General features: G+C 45.0%; 1 protein-coding gene and 1 pseudogene across 1 annotated transcript; one reads left to right on the top strand and one right to left on the bottom strand.

Annotated features, from left to right (window-relative positions):
- Positions 1-56: 56 nt before the first annotated feature.
- On the bottom strand, positions 57-3,746 carry LOC109475816 (annotated as a pseudogene).
- Positions 3,706-21,191, top strand: LOC109475906 (neuronal acetylcholine receptor subunit alpha-3-like). Its single transcript, XM_019776729.1, has 7 exons — positions 3,706-3,933; positions 10,800-10,939; positions 13,092-13,136; positions 14,366-14,475; positions 19,074-20,115; positions 20,427-20,518; positions 20,915-21,191. Exons 1-7 carry the CDS (start codon positions 3,861-3,863, stop codon positions 20,979-20,981), a joined length of 1,569 nt encoding a protein of 522 aa, XP_019632288.1. The 5' UTR covers positions 3,706-3,860; the 3' UTR covers positions 20,982-21,191.
- The last annotated feature ends 668 nt before the right edge of the window (positions 21,192-21,859 follow it).

Raw genomic sequence — 21,859 nt, 5'->3', positions numbered from 1 at the left:
TGATACCTTGGTATACGTAGAACATGCACAAGATTAGGGGTGTGACTTAAGCGAGGTTACTTGTACCTGTACAACTGCACGCAATGTGTGTGTTTACATGCTATAGCGATGTGGTTATCCAGTGTCAGCGCGATTCCAAAGGGGTGTCCTCCATCCACTATGTCCACAGTGCTCAGGAACGTGCCGTCAGGCCTGAACACCTGCAGGCGGCGGTTATGGTAGTTCGCTACAATAATGTTACCTGCCGGGTCTAGTGTTATCCCTGATGGATATAGCAACTCTCCCTCCTTCCGCCCCTCTTTACCAAAGCTGAACTTCAGCTTCTCATCAAGGTCAAACACAAACACTTTATGAGGATCCGTGACAAAGAGAAGGCCACGTGACTCGTCCACTGCTATGAACCATGGGTACTGTAACTGCTTCTGACCGATGTCCCGGATGAGGCTCCCGTCAGGCTGCAGGAGGAGTCACGACTTCTGATTCTTGGTCACAATGTTGTCCGCCACCACCAAGCGGCCGTCCGTCAGAACTGCAACTCCACGCGGACTTCCCAAAAAGTCGGGTTTAAGGGTCTTTGTAAGTTTTCCTTCCCGCGAGTAAACCTGGATCGCTTGTTTGCCAGTGTTAACATTTCCTGACGTCACAATAAACTGCCCATTGGAGTCAGTGTCTATGCAACATGGGCCGTCACCCTCCACCGGGAAACACCGAAGCGACTGGCCAGTCTTGGCATTGAATACCTGAACCCTCTGGTTCCCCCTCTCCAACACTGCAATGTTACCATCCATATCCACAGCTACATCTGCGGGGTCGGAAAGTTCTCCCTTCCCACTTCCTTTTTTTCCAATGGTTAAGACTAGGGAGTCCCAGCTTTGAACTCTGACGTCATACGGACTTCCAGCCACAGGCCAACCCTTAACCTTGACGTCTAACCTATGGTTTCCGGTGACCTCGGGTGTGTAGGAGATTTCCCACACGCGTTCGCTCCTCTGCAGCTGTGTTGGTACCGCCTGGCCCGAGGGATCCGTCAGGGTGGCTGTGACGTCATCTTTAGGAACAACTCTACCCGGACGTCCTTTACTGTCCGCTGCAATAAGAAAGACCACATTTGAAATCTTTACAACGGCCGGCTTTACTTTAACTGAGCATTTCGATGCGTCCACCATTACTTTGGTCTGTAAGCATCCTGCTTTTGCCATGATCTCTGATTTCCGCCACAGCTGCCCCCTCCGATAACACGACGGCAACTCTGATATATCCTTCTGGACGTCACTCAGAATAATCCGCACGACTTTTTCCAGGGGATCAACTTTTTCGAACAGTTTTTGTAGGTCTCTTTTCGTCCTCTCGGTGCCGTCACCGATTTCTTTCCTGACTGACACTCACTCAAACTGAGTAGACTGTGTTACGCTGTCAAGAGCAGGATCGTGTGTTTCCTCAATCGTGTACTTTCAATGTTTGCCTTCAGTGATGTAGTTTCCATCACATGTTGTTTGTAGTAATGATAACGGTCGGTGACCTCATCTATTGCACCTTAATTCACATGGTCACCGCCTGCCATGGATGTGAACAACATCATAGGCGGTGTGGGCAAATTAGGGGCATTTCAAGGGTACATTTTGTTATTCACAAAGGTTGACAATTGTACACAACACGTTAGTTAAAACAAAACAGACATATTTTGTGCTTTTCATACATAGTCTATCGGCACTAGCATATTTGCACTGGTCTGACAATTAATCATTAATTATGAAACTACAAATCTATAAATCATGTTACACTGTATATCACCTCAAGTAATCTCCAAGCGGAACCGAAACATGCTTACAAAGGTAACAAATACAGAACACAGAATTCTGCGGAACGGATCCGGATGAAACACCATGTGAAATTGATGTGGATAACTCCGGGCTTGTCACTCTATACTCTATATATTGTTCACTCAATACTGCATTAAAAGTCATCCCGTGCACAGAGAGCAGAATTCTGTTTTACCACGACGACAAACTTGGGTACAGTTACACGGATTACTCACGTACATCCGTGTGTTGGTGTACGTGACATCTTTCTGTAACCCATGGTTCTAATGCGTATTCACGTCGCAATGTACACTTCCTTCTGCCGTGGCTTTTGACCTGGGGATATCCCTTTGAGACCACAACCAGGGGAAATCTATTATTATTATTAAACTTAAAGCACAGGAAACAAGCAGGGAAATATTCCCCCAACTACACTTCATTACACGTCCGTCAAATCACCATGTGAATTGAGCTTACCCTCACTGATTCATTTACAGAAATTCTATCAACATGGTATCGCATATTTCTGTCATATGCGTTTACACTATTTCACATCCCTGTGGCCTACTCAGCTTAAACGGCATCCATGCCTAAGGTTGCTTAAAAAGCTCGAGCTCGTTGATCTGTTAGGTTTTTAAAAATGCTTTGCCAAGTAAATATGGTGGATGTTTCTGCAGCTGTGTGAATCAAAATTTTGCCGATCTAAGGCGAACATCCAACGCATAAGATGCGTTTTATTGTCTGAGATGTCTAGGACGGATGTTTCATACCTTAACCCAATCCCACCATTACGCTGTATGTTTTGTTCCTTCGGACTCTTTTTATCATGGAGTTCAGGTAACCTGCTGTCTGGCGTCTCGTGACAGTTTTAATTCCATACGCGTAATGAACCGTTCCGTGATGTTATTAAAGTAGGCGGACCTGAGGAGCAGCCGACCATATGGACCGACTCGCCGTCCGATGCGCCGCCAGGAAAATGGGCACATTTGGCAGGGAAACGGTCTGGATGAGGTGGTGTAGAAAACTGGGCTATTTGTGAGCCGCACACTCGGTCAGTTTTGGGCCGTGCACTGGACCGTTTGTGGGGCCGTACAATTGGTCATGCTTGGGCCATACAGTGGGTCATTTTGGGCCGTACGCTAGGTCACTTTTGGCCGTACAATCGGCCTTTTATGGGCCGTACACTGGGCCATTTGGGTCGCACACTGGGCCATTCTTGGATCGTACACCGGGTAGTTTTGGGCCGTCACTATACTATACACTGGGTCATGTTGGGGCCATACCCGGGGTCATTTTAGGCCTTACTCTGTATGGGTCATACAGAACTTTACAACAGATAATATTTTGGGCTGTTAACTGGGTCACTTTTGGGCCATAGACTGGATTATTTTTCGACTATAGGCTGGGTCGTTTGGGGGGCTGTCATTTTGGAGCCAATTTTCTTTAACGATCTTTTTGGTTGCTGAGGTGAATCATTTTCTCAATTCCTGCCCTCCATCTACTGTCCAAGTATAGCTGCAGTGGCCATCTGCAGAAACTTCCATTTAATGTTAATGAGTGGAATAAGACTACCTGCCGTGGACAGAGGTGGGCAGTGGTGACTCTGGTTCAGCATGGGTGGACAAACTGCCCATTGGTATGGGATCATCATTACTTTAATGGCGAACCCCTCATAATGAACGATGGGGGTATATCAGGTGGAGCAAATCCAATATTTGATAGGAGAGCAGTACTGTCGGTACTTTCCTCCTAACGCGTTCGTTTGTGAAGCCAGCCGTCTCCTAATTGGTTCAGCCAGAAGATCAACACTGGCGGATCCTCACCGGTCTGTGACGTTAAGGTGACGGCTGGACCGTGCCACTCCTGGCGAGAGGGGTGCGTATTCAGGAACAGGTCGTATTGATGACTGGTGTACTCGCTACACTGGGGCGGGCTGACATACTCCATTCCAGGGCGGCTGGTTGAGAGAACTAGCGACCGAGCAGGCTGCCGGCCCCGGAACTGTACTCCGTGGGAACCCCGTGATCTGTACAGACGTGATAACTCACGGGTCGTTCCACCATGACCGGGAGAAAAGCGCGGAGCCTGGCGTGCACGTACCTGCTGCTGCTGCACCTGTGGTACGGGCTTCAAGGTACGTGTGCAGAGGCACTTACCTGCTTCTTGATTCCAGAGATCACACCATAATTAATGGGAATGGGATGTGAATCTTTCTTTAGAACTACAGGTGGGACCTCGTGTATCAATAGCTACTTTGTTTGATAAATAGATGATAGATAAATGTGGATTCCAGTGGGAAGGCGTATAGTTTTACGTGCTTTCGAACTGAAATTATAGTGCAGGTTTCCAGTCAGCTGTCAGGTAGAGCGGCAGAAGATGAGAGCGTTTTGTGTGTATGGCGGGGTAATTGAATGGGATCTGGCGGGGACTTTCCAACATCTGGCCCCCTCACGGGGTGTAGGCGATGTCAGCTCCTCTGGGGTTGGAGGCAATGGAGCGCGTCCTCCTGGCCAGCACACCCGGTCATCTCTTATCAGACGTTCTGATGGGACAGTCTCTACATCGGGGTAAATGTACTACACACCGGCTGTGAGATTATTAACCCCAACTCTCATCCATCCCGAGCAGAAATCCATGTTTGATGCTGTACCTCTCCCCTCTGGCACCGCTGCCTGATGAACGGCACATCCCGATATCGGGGCTCGCACCTGGCGCGCCACGTCGATAGATTAGCCGCGGCACAACACGTATTACCCAAAGTGCCGTCAGCAATCTGAAATATGGGCCCGGCAATGGCACTTCAATTGCTAGTAAAAGCAACCCAACGTCTGATGTCTATTTTTGCCCCCGTATTTCACTGCCAAAGTCCTGGAGAAATTTGTTATCGGACCGGTTCATGGATAGGGTAAGGCTTTGAGGGAGGTGCGTGATCCAGTCCTCGATCTTGGTCTTTCGATCCGCTGTATAATGTATCGTAGGACCCGAGATAGTAACTTTGACTGCCCGATTCTTGAAGAAGCAGTGCGGAAAATGTATATGTAGATACGACGACTCAAATGGTCCTATACTGAGCGTTGTTACTTTGGAAATACAATCGTTAGACCTTCATAAAGAGTTTAGCAATGAAGTTGGCGTTGCCATAGTTACCACAAGTTATTTACACTTCTTTACTTTTCAAAGGAAGCCGCCCCACAACAGTGTCTTATGCTGTTGACATAGGAAACAGTAAACGAACTGTCTCTTCCATACAGTGTAACGTTACTGGTACTGTAGGCACGGACAGTATACCTTGTGCTGTAGATTTCTAGCATTTGCCACTGCTAATTCCTGTCAGAGTCTTGGCTACTTGTTTACATAATTATAACTACCACGGCAAACACTGTTGCCGGTACTTTCAAGGCTGTGCGTGTCTCTCTCCCCCCATCTCTCTCTTTGTTGCATCCTTTATCATGTAGTTTATTCATATATTAATTACGGCAATTGGTATATAGATTAAAACGTCAATATTAACCAGGACCAGGACCGTCAAATTGTAACTTTGCTAACGATTTGCAATTGAGGGGCGAGACGATGCCTTTTTTATGAGTTGGTTATGAGCTTTTGTTTAAACACACGACGACAAATGATGAGTAGACCAATACCCACACAGGGCAGACAAAACTTACACTGATGGCAGCGGCAAAGTCTCCCGGCATCCATAACTTTGGGACTCAATGAAGCTGTTTCTAAATGCGCGGTTAACGCTTGGACTTCTGCCACGCGATAGGATCACATACAGCCGGACTTCAGCCGAACAATAAGCCCAAAACATGCATGTAAAGTGAAGCCCTTTATCTTCATGTTTAACGACGTGCAGCCGGCTGTGGGGCTGACAGGATCGGTGGGAACGCCACTCATTACTTCCGCGATCAATCTGCAGTCTCTGGGCATCTGCGCGAATGTATTTCGGGGTAAATGCCGACTCACTTTATACTCCGCCACACTTTATACTATAAAACGGCTGGATAGACATTTATAGGGCGAACACTAACATTTACTAACGCGTTAAACCAAATTAATTGCAGTTGGGTAGCGCTGTGGTTCGTGAGGCTGATGGGAAGTTAATCGTACATAGCGGCATGCTGAAGAGCATGACAACCTTAGGACAAGACATCTCGCTATCAATTCTTATCCGTTTTTTTCTCATGATTCTCTACGTCGATTTTAGTGAGTTTGCTATTTAAAGGTTTGTGCACATCAGAAGAAGATCCTTTCGTATTGAGTACCATATCAAGCAAAAACTAGTTTTTAGAGGTTCAAAATTTATATCCGGAAGCATCCTTTCTTCTGCTACTAAACAACATAATTCAGCGTCTCTACCGCTAGCGTCTGCAGCTGCAGAATTCAGCGTCTCTACCGGTACCGCTGCTTCAGCTGCAGATCCAGCGTCTCTACCGGTACCGCTGCTCCAGCTGCAGATCCAGCGTCTCTACCGGTACCGCTGCTTCAGCTGCAGATCCAGCGTCTCTACCGGTACCGCTGCCCAGCTGCAGATCCAGCGTCTCTACCGGTACCGCTGCCCAGCTGCAGATCCAGCGTCTCTATTGCTGCTTCCGCTGAAGAACTCAGTCTCCACCGCTAATTTTGCCTTCTATAAAAGCCGGTTCCTAAACTGATCATTCAACAATAAAAGTTTTGACTTCTTTTGGCTAGTTTGACGTTGATATCATCCAGTGTAGAGGCAGTACGGCAGCAGGAGACAGTTTTTGCCTTCAACCAATTACCATGTTGTTGTAGGTAATTTCCCAATGGATAACTCTAGAAGGGAGTTCCTACCCCTGTGATTGCTCTGTAACCCCATGTCCCATTGCTCAGACTGCAGAAGGCTTTCTGATGTTGGTGATAGTTGCCGTGGAGGCTTACCGCTTTACGAGCAGTTCGGTTTTAAGAGGGCAAATTGGGCATCACTGATCGAGTTCTAGAAGGAGTTTCCTCTGTTGATGATGGTTAGTTTCATCGATCGTGATGACAGGCCCCTCTGCATTGTCGAGCACGTTTGCCTCTTTATGAGGACGGTGTGGTGCCAGAATTAAGAATTGTTTTAGTATGATGCTGCCTTACTGGCTCACACAAATTTCTTCATACATACCGTCTCACACAATGTTCTCATATACCGACTCACACAATCCTCATCATACCGACTCACACAATCTTCTCCACACGAGCTCACGCAATTCACTCCAAACTGGTTTAAAGTGAGTACAGTAAGAAACAAGGAGAAGTCGTAGACATCATCCCTCCATGAAATAGCTTGTTATTTTGTAATCTTTTGGTGTATTTCAATAGAGATATTATGAGTCAAACTTTGTTTTTATCAGCAGAATGATTTGTGGTGGCACTTTGTATTTATCAAGCTGTCATGTGCAGGCGTTTAGTGTCTTGTTACCATGGTTTGTTTACTTTGATGGCCAGCAGGTCATTTGCCTTAGCCTGGGTACCATCCCCAGTAGTATATTCGCAAACTCATAACTGTTATAGAGTTTGCGAATATACTACTGGGGATGGTACCCAGGCTACATTTGCCTGTACATGTAGGTCAATGACCAGGTCAAATGACCTGCAGACCAGACAAACAAGATTTATTTTCCTGCATCTCTGTCTAGGGGTAAAAATAGATAGGGCTGCCTGGGTCTGACCTGCCAGCTGGAGGTATAAACAAAAACACTCTGTCCCAACTTTTGGGTCAAACAGACCATCCTATTATGAAGTAGGGGTGAAAAAGTGAAAATCCTTTTAAATTAAGCAATAAAAATATGCGACAACCTGCTAATGCACTCCAAAACACAAAGAGACTCAACAACTACCCACATACCAAAAATCATACCAAACCATCCCCCAGATTTTCCAAACATTCAACACAAAAAGTCCAACATTAAACATTTTGTAAATATCAAACGCAAACAGCTAGGGGACCCAAATTTAAACCACTAAACCATGGTAATAACAACTACATGCTACCTTAATATCGCACAAACAGTCCATAACGCGAAAACAACAGAATAAAAAATTAAACTGCAGTACCAAGGTCAATCACCAGGGGCTCAAAGTCAACCTACACAATCTCCAAGGCCCCATCCATCAATCTGCCAAATATCGTACAGTTCCTTCTCACCGATCTTCAGATATCAGACCAAACATGAAACGGAGTAAAAACAGTACCCCCATTTTCATGGAGGGTAATAATACCAATGTCAATCTTGCTAGATAACGTCGCTTAACGCTTCACATATATGATGCCCCAACAAGGGTTGTACAGTGTGTGGACTACTAAACCTAGAGAGAATATTGAGCTCATGTGCCAATCAAATGCTAAGGCTACCATTCACAGCCTCTATGCATGTTAAGTTACAACGCAAACAATACTAAGCTGGCCCAAAGTAAGAGTGATTGTTGCCCTTCCAGCGTGGCATTTCCCCTCACCTGGCACACGGGCGTTCGGCCGGGTATCACCAGATTAAACTGGCCGGGAGCGCGCCTTGATGGACAGCCGATCGATATGACTTAATATCTGGTAGAAAGTGCATCCTGGCTATATCCCAGCCGGGGATTTTAATTGATGTATTGTCCTTTCTCTGAAATTAAAAGACAACTGAGTCCATAATTCCCGAGCAGCCTGTGGAGTGAAGGAAACAAAGAACTGTTCCAGTCAGTCATCCCCACAGGTGCTGATCTGATCACTGATTTTATTTATTCATGATCGATACTCATCTCACTTTGATGGTCTCGTTTATAAACTCATGAAATTATGATCCTATCGCTATCAGATGCAGAGATAGCTGGGGTAAGTTATAAATAAGACGACAAGATCAGGGTTTTACGAGCGATCGAGATGTCTTGGCGGTCCTTCAGCTACCTGAAACCAGCAATCGAATAAAAGACACTGGTCCCGGGCCCCCTCATCAACTGAGACAGAAACAAGAAAACGATTATTCCGTGTAACATATGGATCTAAAATCGTTCGGATTGTCTGCATGGCTGTGGGTTCCACAGGGAGCTGTTGCATCGGTTTTTTACAGGCTATAAATTATCAATTACGTTTTAATGGAATATATAACATACACGTGTTTAAATCATTACTTGGTGGGCAGAACCCATGTCATACTAATCATATGTTGAAATAATTTTTTTGGTCATTTCATCAAGACAATATACTACTGAAGCATTGGATTCACCGACGAAATTTAGATAAAATTAACATTCAACTCTAAATTCACTTTTCTAGAATTCACATAACCGCATCGCATTCAGGTAGCATCTTAGAGCTCATCCGCCGGACTTCTGTCGGCTCTAGATCAAATACGTGAAGGTCAACACTCTCCATCTCAACCTTAACCCCGTGTCACCGAGACATTTTGCCGGAATATCCTTCTCCAAATTGAAATGGCTCGCCACGCACCACACGTCTGTAGGCGGAGAAAGAAGGAGAGGTGTTTTATTTATTTTAAACGCATTGAGGTCTTGATACTTAGACTTAACAGTTTAATTACAGTTGGCTGTGTACAGTATCGCAATAATTACAATTAAAAGACATTTTAGAAGACAGTCACGCACGGTGTTGGTTGTTTACAGTGGCATTCAAGAGCGTTACACATCATGGGGGGGGGGGAGTCATGTAAGTATATATTCTATAGTTAATATTCAATAAAGTAAATTGTGTGAATGCTACTTACAAGTTGCACGAGGCAGTCCGCACCTACGCTGTATCTGATCCTATTGTTGTGAAACTGTTTAATCATGTTATTGCAGAGTCAATTCTCAGCTTCCCAAAGTCTTTTGTTTTTTTTTTTACCCCCGTCCCCCGGGTCGACAGATGATGCATTATGAGATACAGGTATTGACTGTTTAGATGAAGTAACTGTTATAATAACTAGATGAATGTCTACCCCCATCTCCCCGCGTCTTTACGCTGCGCGAAGCTGGGGAAGACAGGCTCCGGTGGACCATCAGATCCCATGGAGCCGGCATTCCCACTAAGGATCGGTGGTTTCCTTTCAAGCATGATTTGATTTCTAACGTTGCTGCAAATATTATTTAGCACACTGTGAACATTACAGAAGAGCTACCGTATAGATAGTTATAGAAAGATTTCTTTATTAAGTATACGTAATTTTCCCTGCACGAAATCTTATCTTTAAGCACACCTTGAAGCATGCGTTAAGGTACAAAATTGGGAGCGAAGACTTGGGACGGAACCTTTACGTTTGGTTATGTGTTTAAAGAATTGTTTAAAGAATGAATTTTGTGCGGTGTTAGATGATGGTTTGGTGATAAGTGGCCTGTGTGAAACTGAAAGCATGTCTGGCCTCGACCATTGCAGTCAACTGTCAAGTTGTCCACACCAAGAAAAATTATAGCTTTGCACCCTACACTTTCCCGTCATGTTGGAACGAGACGAGGGGTGAACAAAGAGCGTCCAAAAGTGGGACATTTTCCTCATTTCCGACGTCAGCCTAGTGGAGCGGCAAAATGAGTATTGATTTAATCCCGCGCGACCCGTCAAACGTCGCCCGTGTTCCGAGCAGAAGCACCGTTCCAATTTCAGCCTGCTGTACAGCAAATTGTGCCCAGTGGAGCGTGATAACACCCAAAGAAAACCCCGGTAACCATGGCCCTTGGCTGTCATCTTTCTGTACCTACAATGGTGCAATCACAACCGCAATTTCAAGATCAGAAAAGTCCAGAAGCGATGGCGAGTATCATAGTTCTTTGGAGAATAAACTGTTGGCTTTGTTAAATTGTCTTCTTAAGTTTAAGCTTGAAGGCAGGGCGAACTTTGAGGCGGTCAAATTCTTTAACTTCCCTGAGGACTCTTGAGACTAAACTTAGACAATTGATATAGTTTTCAATATGAGTAACAAAATATTACCAAGAAAGATGGTAGGAGACTCAGATTGACAGACATGTTGCAGTTAGATCCTTCCTTACCCGTGTTACTGATATGAATCCTACCCCGCACTACAGGTGCAAACGCGTCCAAAGCGGAGGAGAAACTGTTCCGAGACCTTTTCCGGAACTACAACAAGTGGATCCGGCCGGTGGCGAATGTCAGTGACAACGTCACGGTGGCGTTCGGCGTGTCCATTTCACAGCTCATAGATGTGGTGAGTATAGCTACATACATGTGTGGTGAGTATAGCTACATACATGTGTGGTGAGTATAGCTACATATGTGGTGAGTATAGCTACATACATGTGTGGTGAGTATAGCTACATACATGTGTGGTGAGTATGGCTACATACATATGTGGTGAGTATAGCTACATACATGTGTGGTGAGTATAGCTACATACATGTGTGGTGAGTATAGCTACATATGTGTGTGAGTATAGCTACATACATGTGTGGTGAGTATAGCTACATATGTGGTGAGTATAGTTACATAGATGTGTGGTGAATATGGCTACATACATGTGTGGTGAATATAGTACATACATGTGTGGTGAGTATGGCTACATACATGTTTGGTGGGTATAGCTGCATACGTGTGTGGTAAGGATTCCTGCATGTATGTGTGGTGAGTATTTCTGCATACATGTGTGGTGAGTATCTTTGCAAACATGTGTGGGGAGTATCGCTGTATACATGTGTGTGTTGAGTATTTCTGCATGCATGTATGTTTGGTGTACATATGGAACATCAAATGAATTTGTGGCCCAGCTGGATTGATTTGATGCCTTTCCTTTTAATTTTATTACTCGGTTAGGTTTTATAGCAAAAATAGGAACACAAAGAGGGAGCTTCTAACACTATGTACTAGGTAATTCGACCGCAGGGAAACAGCAGTGATGAATAATAACTGAGCATCGCGGCCATGAGGGAAGAGTAGTATCGCATAATAACCGAGGTAACAGAAGTGTTGTATAATAACTGAGTATTGCGGCCATAATGTAACAGTAGTGGTGTATAATAACAGTTAACAGTAGTGTTGTATAATAATTGAGTCAGAGGTAACAGAGAAGTTCTGTATAATAAAACAGCTGCGCATGCTGCCTTCATTTCTGCCATCCCGACCCCGTGATCCCGCAACATGCAGAACTATAATTCCCCAGTAATCCCTGCCGTTCCAGCTACGTTCTACGGATCGATGCAGGATTACACTTCATCTTTTATTCTATCCCTGCCGAAACACACCGTGACTTCATTCATCTTTTACTCTAATCCTGACCAAACATGCCGTGACTCCATTCATCTAGATGATCCCACTTCCGAACAGTTGGATCAGTGACAGACGTGCGTCAGCCGTTACTGCAAACCATCTTATCCAACTGTACTCCTTGAATTATAAAACACCCGGAAGCTTGAAATGGGTTTGAAATGTGCTCATATAGAAATGTCTGAAAGTAAGATACAGGTGAATACCTCGTTACCCATTCTTGTGGCATGTTTAGATAAAACTTATTGACAACATGTTGGTCGGCTTGGACAGCAATATTTTCCTCGTTAACGGAGAATGGCCCAGTACATGAGACGTATTCTGAGGTATTTTAATGGAAGAGACAAAAGTTCTGCCCTCCTAAACACCCCCAGCAAGTTATTGCGCATGAGAAAGTGAACATCTAAAGTGTTCTGGTGGTGAGTTTTGTACCTGTAGCCTTGGGAGCATTGCATCAAAACTGGCCTACTCTGCCGACTGACAGCGGTGCTATTGGCGAGTAAAACGTTGTCGTGATGATAGCACCAAAACCACTTAAGAACGTCTTAAAGTGGCGTCCGTTGCGGCTGATAGCGCTAACAGCTATTGGAAACCTTCCCGTGGTGCGTCTGTGTTCACTGATAGCGTTAACAGCCTTCCATCATCACGCCTGCAGGAGGAAGTGGTGTGACAGGGCCTCACCGGGAGTCAGCCTGCTCGCTCGCAAGGAAACACAAACTTAAACGGCCTGGAAAGCCATTGCTGTTGCAATATTGCAGCCCTGTGACGAATCAAACCCCTTCATCACTCGACAGAGATGGATACATAACGCTCTCCATTGCGAAATGACAGACAAAAGTTAACATTGAGCACGAAGTACGCATACAAGAAACTGGATCAATTTTAATGCATTATGGGCGAAACGATGTTCTTATAGTGATGTGAAACCAACTGAATATTAATATTCAAACATATTATATGAGATTCATTGTATGTTTTCCGTACCATATCCTGTTTGATCACTGCATCGCAAGTATAATCCCGTATTATATGACCTTAAGATGTGTGTAAATCCTAATTGGCTCTGACTTTGTTTTTGGTATGTCTATTTCTACCTTAAGGATGAGAAGAACCAGATCATGACTACAAACGTCTGGCTCAGGCAGGTCAGTGCAAATTTCTTACCTACAAATATCTGGATGTCACTTAGCCTGCTCTTTATACAATATGTAACAGGAACCGTGTCCTGTGTACAATAGGTAACAGTAACTATGTCCCGTGTACACTCCTAGTAGGTATTAAACAGTATTTTTCACAGACCGCCTCAGGTTTAGACCTACACTTACCATTCCCCTTGTATTATTTACCCAGGTGCAAAACACACAAACACAGAAGGAAAGACCAGGCTTCAGTGGTTGAAATTGGCCAAATAGACGGATAACATGTAAAGGAGTACAGTTTCAGAGTGGAAAACTGTAGTCCTTTAGCAGACTAACTCCCCTGGCATGTTATCTGTCAATTTGGCCAACTTTCAACCGCCTCTGAAGCCTAGTATAGGCTATGGGAATGACAGAGATGGAGAGAGGAGAAGAGGGAACAGAAGGGAGTGAGAAAAATACAAATATTCACTAAAAAGGCTATTGCTACGAACTGATTAAATGAAAACTTGATTATCTGACTGCATATTTGCGGATTAAAGGGGACTCACACCAGGTACGTCACACGCCGTGCCTCCCCATGCATGTCTGCGGGTCCCACGCACTACTTACCGCCTATTGATATGATGGATGCCCTCTCCTCGCCCCAGTCACTGCCGTTCATTATATGAGCCTTTTCGGGCCTTGTAATGAGGCTGCTGACCTAAAACTGTAGGAGGTGATGGAGTGGGCACTTCAGCAGGAACAAAGGAAGTAAAAGATCAGCAGAAATAAGCAGACCTTGCCTGGGACAAAGGTCTGGTGGAAAGGCCTTGATTAAATCGTTAACTGTTACTATTTATATTGAGATGGAACCATGGTCTCTACCTTTCGCTTTGGGGAGGAAATGATCTTCGATACATGGGGTGATCATGGGCAAATGAACCTGACCATACAACGAGAACTTCTGTGCCGTCATTCCGGCCTTTACATGAACGCCATTCTTAGGAAAATGTTACTCAAGAAAATGTCATATGTTTTAGTCACGTCATTGTAATATCAAACACACACACACACACACACACACACACACACACACACACACACACACACACACACACACACACACACACACACACACACACACACACACACACACACACACACACACACACACACACACACACACACACACAAACTACGAAAACACACACGGACACACCAGTGTCTAGTGCGTAACATCTATGTGTTCCCACTAGGAGTGGAATGACCACAAGCTGCAGTGGAACCCTGAAGACTATGACGGGGTGACAGTTTTACGGGTCCCCTCCACCGACCTCTGGCTACCTGACATCGTCCTATATAACAAGTACGTTCCCGTTACATACTTGATATGTACTTTGATACAGAATGTAACAATGAAAATCAAACATGAGTGATGAATACAATGTACAATATACAACTACAAAACATGTGTGTTTGTTTGTTTGTTTGTTTGTTTGCTTTAGCCTTTGCTTATTCATGACATACTCAAATCTGCCTCTTGGCCGTTTTTTTTTCAATTCCAACTTCTGCCAAGGTCATGATTGCTGGCCCGGGGCCCGGCTGGCCACTTTCCAGTGCTGAAAAGTATGATCTAAAAGACAACAAACACCAAAAATTTGACAGAAAACTAATAAAGTGTAATGTTTCGTTTACACCCTGAAATGTGACCCAAATATTAAGCACTTTTGGCAATGAGTTTACTACATGTAATTGATTTTAGTTGTGGAATAATACTAGTAATTTCACTTGTTCTGTCCCTTTTCATGAAGGTTTATTGAATACATTCTAGGACGGCTAACGTGATATTTTACTGCCTTGGCAAAACAACGTTTACCCGGGAAAGTACGTTAGCAGCGGGTTTTGCATCGATCCAACCATGCGAAATGCCAACTTTTGCAATACAAGATCTGGCGGCATCCATTTAGTCATTTTGAAACTTAAGTAAAACCAATATTCGTTAGCACCTGGCAATCACACGATCGGTATCTTCTGGTCACCAAGCACGTAAATGTACGCACAGAGATGTGTATTCTTTACTAACACATGCCTATGTGGTAGGCGAGGTTGACTAATCTTAGCACTCACATCAGGTGCAATCCAGTTTTCTGGGCTGATATCTGCACGAGGTGCTTTTCAGCACCCATTAGAGAATTGGGACCCGTGGAAATTCATAACTTGTCAGAATTGAATTGCCAACCGCAGAGGTTTTAGTCGTTTGTATGTGCGTGTTTGCAGACGTTGCCTGGTGCCGTAGTCAAGATTTAATCATACAAATGGATGTGGAAGGCACACTTATGGGGTAATTATTATGGTAGCCTTATGTGTCAGCCTGCGGTGGGCGCGTTATCCACATTACCATAAAGATGAGATCTTTGACCGCTCCATTGAATGGCTCAGATAGATTTGACCCGCAGATGTGCAGTGTTGAAGGTGGTTTATTTTCTCTTTAATATTGAGCCATTCAGGCTAAGCCGAAAGATGAGCGAGGTACAGCCAGTATAGATTCATGATTATGATCTACGTGCCGAAGGTTGACACGTATGCTACCTATGTCTATTCTCATTTGGTACACATATACTTGAGAGCTAGGGGACTGCGACTGCACCATATAACATGCTATACTCGAAGGACTGGCCGTCCACCACACTTCATTGTCGAATAGAACAAGTTTTACTCTGTGTTTTGAACATATTTGCTATATACAATTTTGCCGTGCTACAAGTAATATTATAATGATTTGCTCTCACTGTTAACTTTCGCCGCGGCAAACATGCCACCAGACATTATTTGTCAGAGGGGTGATTCACAGAACGTGTCTACACATGCACACTGGTCTTCTCGTCACCTTTTTTTCCTCATTAATGTAGGCGGGTAGGTCCGTTGCTCTTATCACTCCCCGCCATGTTTACCTTGAGCAGAGTGCGTGCAGCATCAGTGCACGCCTCTTCCCGCTCCATCAGCTAACCTGCAGCCTGCAGTTCGGCTCCTTGCTGCACGGGGGCGCGCACGTGGACCTGCAGATGGAGAGTGGGCTGATGAAGACTGAGGACTTCTGGGAGAGTGACATAATGTAGGCTCCCGGACACAAGAATATAGCGAAGTATAAATGCTGCCCGTAAACCTACTAACGAACATCACCTACCACATCGTCATCAGGCTCGCACTATTTTCTTATCATGTTATGGTGAACCCCGTCCTCTCCTGTCTGCTAATCTGCTGACGTTCCATCTGCCCTCTAACAGACGTGAGAAGACGAGTCTGTGTGTTTTCTGTCCTACCAAGTAAAACAGGTGGCATGAGCTAAACGTCAAACACCAAACAAGTACCAAACACAGATTGCCCGTCAGTTTTCCTTAAAATGTTAATGGTATGAAATATAAGACTAATGGTCGCGCTGACTCGTCTTAATTAGCAAGAAAACACCTGATTGATCGTAAATAATGGTCGTTTCGTTCTAGTCTTAGCCGAACACTGACAGGCTGAACCACGGTAACTCTTGTTTTATGGACATTGCATTGACAAAACCCTCAATAAATCAATTGATTTTTCCTCCCAAATGACATTTACTTCCATAAATCCATACGTGTCTTAACAGAGCAAATCTAAATGACCCACGCTCAAACGTTCCGTCAGATTCACCATCAATTCATCATCACCTCCTCCAGCGGGCGGCTTGTGAGGGGAGATACAGGGTCAAGTGGAGAGGTCAAGTCTGGCTAGTCAACCGATCAATCATGAAAGAGACCCGGGTGGACCTTTTTGCTTTGAACTGCCGACAATGTAGCAGCACGGCACGTACATTTTACACTCGCGCTCACGACACTACACCGAAAAGAAAGCATAATACTTGAACTTGATGCATTTCGTGGCGCTGATCCAAAGTTAACTGTAGTAAATCTCCCACCCCTCCAGAATGTTCACAGTGGCTAGTTGTTTACAGGAGTTGGTGCTTTCCAAAATACAGATCAGTGGAGGAGTCTTCAATCAAATCATGATGGCGATTGTACCCTGGTGTTTAGTCGTTACTTCGTTATGTAGAATGTATATTTACCGCCCCGGAGCATTCCGAGCTGCATGATCCGTATTTACTATTAAGCAGAAACGTGCGGCTGACATGTTTCAACTCAACATTTCCCTTCGCCTCTGGCCAAATCCCTTTTCAGCCTGTTGATGACGTTACAATTGCAGTGGACCGGGTCTGCCTGTACTCGGGTCGCCAGCGCCGTGTGGGCGTTCTTCAGCACACCTCTGACCGGCACGTTAGTGTCCTCACGCCGACCTGCATCTACTTAGGCCTCTGTCACCTCTTAGCACTCACGCTGCCATTTGACTTTTATGTTGCCCCATTTTAAGGGCTATAAAAAAACTCTCCAAAAGCCTCCTGATGGGAAACACAGCTGTACAGGTACCAGCCGAGCATGAATCGGCGGAGTTACATAGCGTTTCCACAAAGGGAATATGTACATAGGGTCATGTGATATTATGTTGCAGTGACATATGGGGCGAAGATAAGGATGGAAGATTCGAATGTTCTTCTAATTATTCACTAAGACGAAGCAGGCAGGTTTAAATCTTACACGCCCTTTAAATTTGTCCAAACCTTCGTCATGGTATCTTTGTTCACGGCGCCGTCTGGCGATACCCGGTAGATTTACACACAAGAACCAAGGTCATGCCAGTATCCACAGGAGCGGGATTTGACGAAACTGCCATCTGACAGGATCTACCAAGTCCATAATCACTACCTCGCCGTTTGCCATATTGACATAGGTTTTTGTGACCACGAGAAGATTCAGCTGAAACTAGAGCTAATCCAGCTATGACCCCGACTTGCTAGTGATCAATGCCAGTTATTGCTTGGTCAGTGATCAAGACTGGTTGACTCCTGTGATGAACGGGACCACAGAACCAACACAGCTATTGATCGTCATGAATCTCACTTTGTGCCGCCTTGTGTGTGGCTATGGTATTATCGAGCCGCCCTACTCCCCGTCCGTACACTTGATCGGAAGCCATGCTGCAGTATTAATGGCGCTTCTTAATTGCGTCACTTTTTATCGAAAATCGAACGATGTTTCTCTGATCCATCCACACAAGGTAAAGATTACCGATACTTATAGCGATCAAGTCATTCACGTTTTTAAGTAGAAAAGATGTCCTAGTTTAAACCACGTACATCGACGGTACTGCATTGAATCCCTAGACTCCAGTAGCTATAGTTCTATACATTACAGCTCAAACGTAAACTAAACAGTCTGTGGTACTCGATACCCGGGAAAGTAGTGTTGCAGTGGCTGCTGGAAATCACATTCCAAGCTTGAGCTCTCTGTCTGTGCAGTACTCCTCGGTAGGGTCAACATCAGATGACCTATCCTCTTTGTGCAAACTCTGCGCGAATTGGACGCTGGACGGTCGATGGATGTTTACCTGCGTCGCTCATTAATCATTCTTCATGTAACATCGAAACTAAAGACTGGCTGTCCTCGAGAAAGATAACCTGTCTGTTCAAGTCAAATCGTGCCTTTGGGTTTACCTCTACTACAATAAAAGACGCCAGGTGGTTGGAAAGATAACAGTACACTGCCATGTAATGTCTGCCCAGGGATTGTGTCAGACAAGCGAATCAATCGAGTTGAACAAGAGAATCTATGTGTAGATAGAGCATTATTGATGTGCTGAATGCGCTATTGTGCAAGAATGATCTTGTAGCCTGGGTGTCATCCTCCGTAATTACCGCACTATTGTTTCACTATCGTGTTAGTTCTTTAATGCTTGGTTTGTCCAAATTTACATCATTAGCTAAATCTTCCTGGCAAGTTACAGAACTCTAGTGACTCCTTCGTTAGATACAGCTGTAGTGACTCTCCCAAACTCACGCACGCAATCACAAACAAATGACCTGCTGCTCTCCTTATCTTGCAGTGCTGACGGGCAGTTCCAGGTGAAGCAACAGACCAAGGCTGAGGTGCAGTTCGACGGCACGGTCTTCTGGGTCCCTCCAGCCATCTACAAGAGCGCCTGCGCCATCGACGTGCGCTACTTCCCGTTCGACAAGCAGAACTGCTCCATGAAGTTCGGCTCCTGGACCTACGACGGCGCGCAGATCGACATGAAGTTCGGTCCGTCCACGTACGATGGCGCTCAGCTAAACGGGAGCGAGCAGGAGCACCAGATGGAGCGGGAGGAGTGGAGTAACGGGGAGTGGGTGCTGGAGGACGCGCCCGGAGCCAAGCACGTGGTGAAGTACGAGTGCTGTCCGGAGAAGTATATCGACATCACCTACTACCTCATCATCCGCCGCCTGCCGCTCTTCTACACCATCAACCTCATCATCCCGTGCCTTCTCATCTCCTTCCTCACCGTCCTGGTCTTCTACTTACCCTCGGACTGTGGGGAGAAGATGACACTCTGCATCTCCGTACTGCTGTCTCTTACCGTGTTCCTGCTGGTCATTAATGACATCATCCCATCCACCTCCCTGGTGGTGCCGCTGATCGGGGAGTACCTGCTCTTCACCATGGTCTTCGTGACTTTGTCCATCACCCTGACAGTCTTCGTGCTCAACATTCACCACAGGTCACCTAACACTCACAACATGCCTGCCTGGGTCAGGAAAATCTTCATACAGATCTTACCCAAACTGCTGTGGATGGAGAGACACGAAGTCCAAGTGTCAGCCTTCGATCCCCTCGAGATCTTCCGAGAAATCATAGAACAGGAAATCAGAGAACAGGAGGTTCGCGAGGTCAGACCGTGTCTACACAAGGTTCCCCCCGGGATCGCCGGACTGAAACCTCGGCCCAAGAGTATGGACCTTGAGGCCGCGCTAGCACAGAGGAAGGGCATCCTGGCCATTTCCCGCCAACGTTACCTGGACGATCCCATTCTCCCGGAGGTGAAGGAGGCAGCAGACGGGGTTATCTACATCGCCAAACACCTACGGGACAGAGAACGGAATCAAAATGTAAGTATCCGTACGTAGGCTACTATCACTCGAAATTTATTTCGAATTAAAGATATCGTTAAGGTCAAACCAGTGAGGCAAAAACAGCAGGGCACACCAAGTCCGGGTTTCGCTACTGAGAGGAACAAGTTCGAACAACTGGTCAAGACCAATTAATAGTGTTGATTTGTCGATGTCAGCTACTTTCCATGCTTAACACCCCATAAAGTAGGAGCAGACGAAACTAATTCTATCTTTATCTTAGTTCAAGTATATCGTTGGAATGATGGTGAAACCATACCTTACTTTTTGCCATTTTGTTTCCGTTTCAGATGGAAAAGGACTGGAAGTACGTCGCCATGGTTATCGACCGGATATTTCTGTGGACGTTCATCATTGTCTGCGTCGGCGGGACATGTGGCTTGTTTCTACGGCCAGTCTGAACATCGTAGTACTGATGGCACTCATAGGGAGGTCAGGGTCAGTGGGGCCTGGGGATGTTTCTTCGACCGGTCTGAATACTGTAGTACTTTTAGAAGTCGGCAGGGAGAGTTGAAGGAAGGTCATAGATCGTACTGGCAAACAATTCCTTCATCACAGTGCTAGTTGCCGTAAATGGAGGGCCAGTCTAGACGCCGTGTGAAGGGCCAGGGGAGTTGGTAATCGAGGTTTCTAAGTTCTAAACTATTTATTTCTCCTCACTTCACCATTTATTGATGAAATCACTTAACTGCGCTAAACATGTACATCATCTAGCTCCTGGCACCCTGTCAATAAAGTTGCATCACCTGATGACGTCACTGCTGTGGACGCCATGTAGTGCAGGACAGCTTGTTGAGTTGGATCGCAAACAAACAAACAAACAAATTATACAAATTACGTACTAGCCTTTATATCATGGATACGGCTACGGGTACTGGATGGTACGGTTATGCATGTTAGCTATGGTACTGAATAGGACTATGGGTATACTGAATAGAACTACGGGTATTCAACTGGACTATGGGTACTAAATAGGGCTACGGATACTGGGTAGGACTATGTCACGGTACTGGATAGGACTACGGAAGCTAGATACAGCGTCGGGGAGGAAATTATGTATGGATGAATGATAGCTGTACTGTGCAGACAAAACGTCTGACTTGGTAAAGCAACAAGGTACTTCCTTTCTGTGAGTCGGCGGTGCTTAACGTCGTAGATTTCAGTTAATCCATATTGAGGAATAGTTACAATGCAGATTAGAGACGCTAGGATAGATATTACAATAAGGGATATTATTACAATAAGGGATTACTGCAACTACTGTTTTGCCAACATCTTGCTGAATTTCAAGTAATTCCTGTTTATACTACAATCCTTTTATGGTATGATGATGGCATTCCGATTTTATCTGGCCTCAATCCAACCCAACATCCTAAAATATGCATGATAAAGATTTTAAAGCAGCCAGTATTTTACAACCTTCTGCATGGATGGTGTTTTATGCCTTTGATGCCCTACATGTCAAACCTAATGAAGAATGAATCACCCTTCTCTAGTGTGCTCGAATGGTGACAGAAATAACATTTTGACTATGTATATAAATGATTTTGCAGTCAAGAACTGGTAAGAGTTTCTTGCTCTTTGTATAGAATGGACTTTCAACAGTGGAAGACAATAAAAATATTTAGCACATAAATGGATTTCATGTGTAACAAAACTTTCATTTGCTTTTGTGGTACCTAGTCTCTATTTACACGAAGGTCGTTGTGTTCATTTAAAGCTA

The sequence above is a fragment of the Branchiostoma belcheri genome, unplaced genomic scaffold (genome assembly GCF_001625305.1).
Source record: "Branchiostoma belcheri isolate BF01 breed outbred unplaced genomic scaffold, Haploidv18h27 scaffold104, whole genome shotgun sequence".
Taxonomy (NCBI): domain Eukaryota; kingdom Metazoa; phylum Chordata; class Leptocardii; order Amphioxiformes; family Branchiostomatidae; genus Branchiostoma; species Branchiostoma belcheri.
The sequence above is the reverse complement of the archived record's forward strand: the minus strand, read 5'-3'. Positions and strand labels throughout refer to the sequence as shown.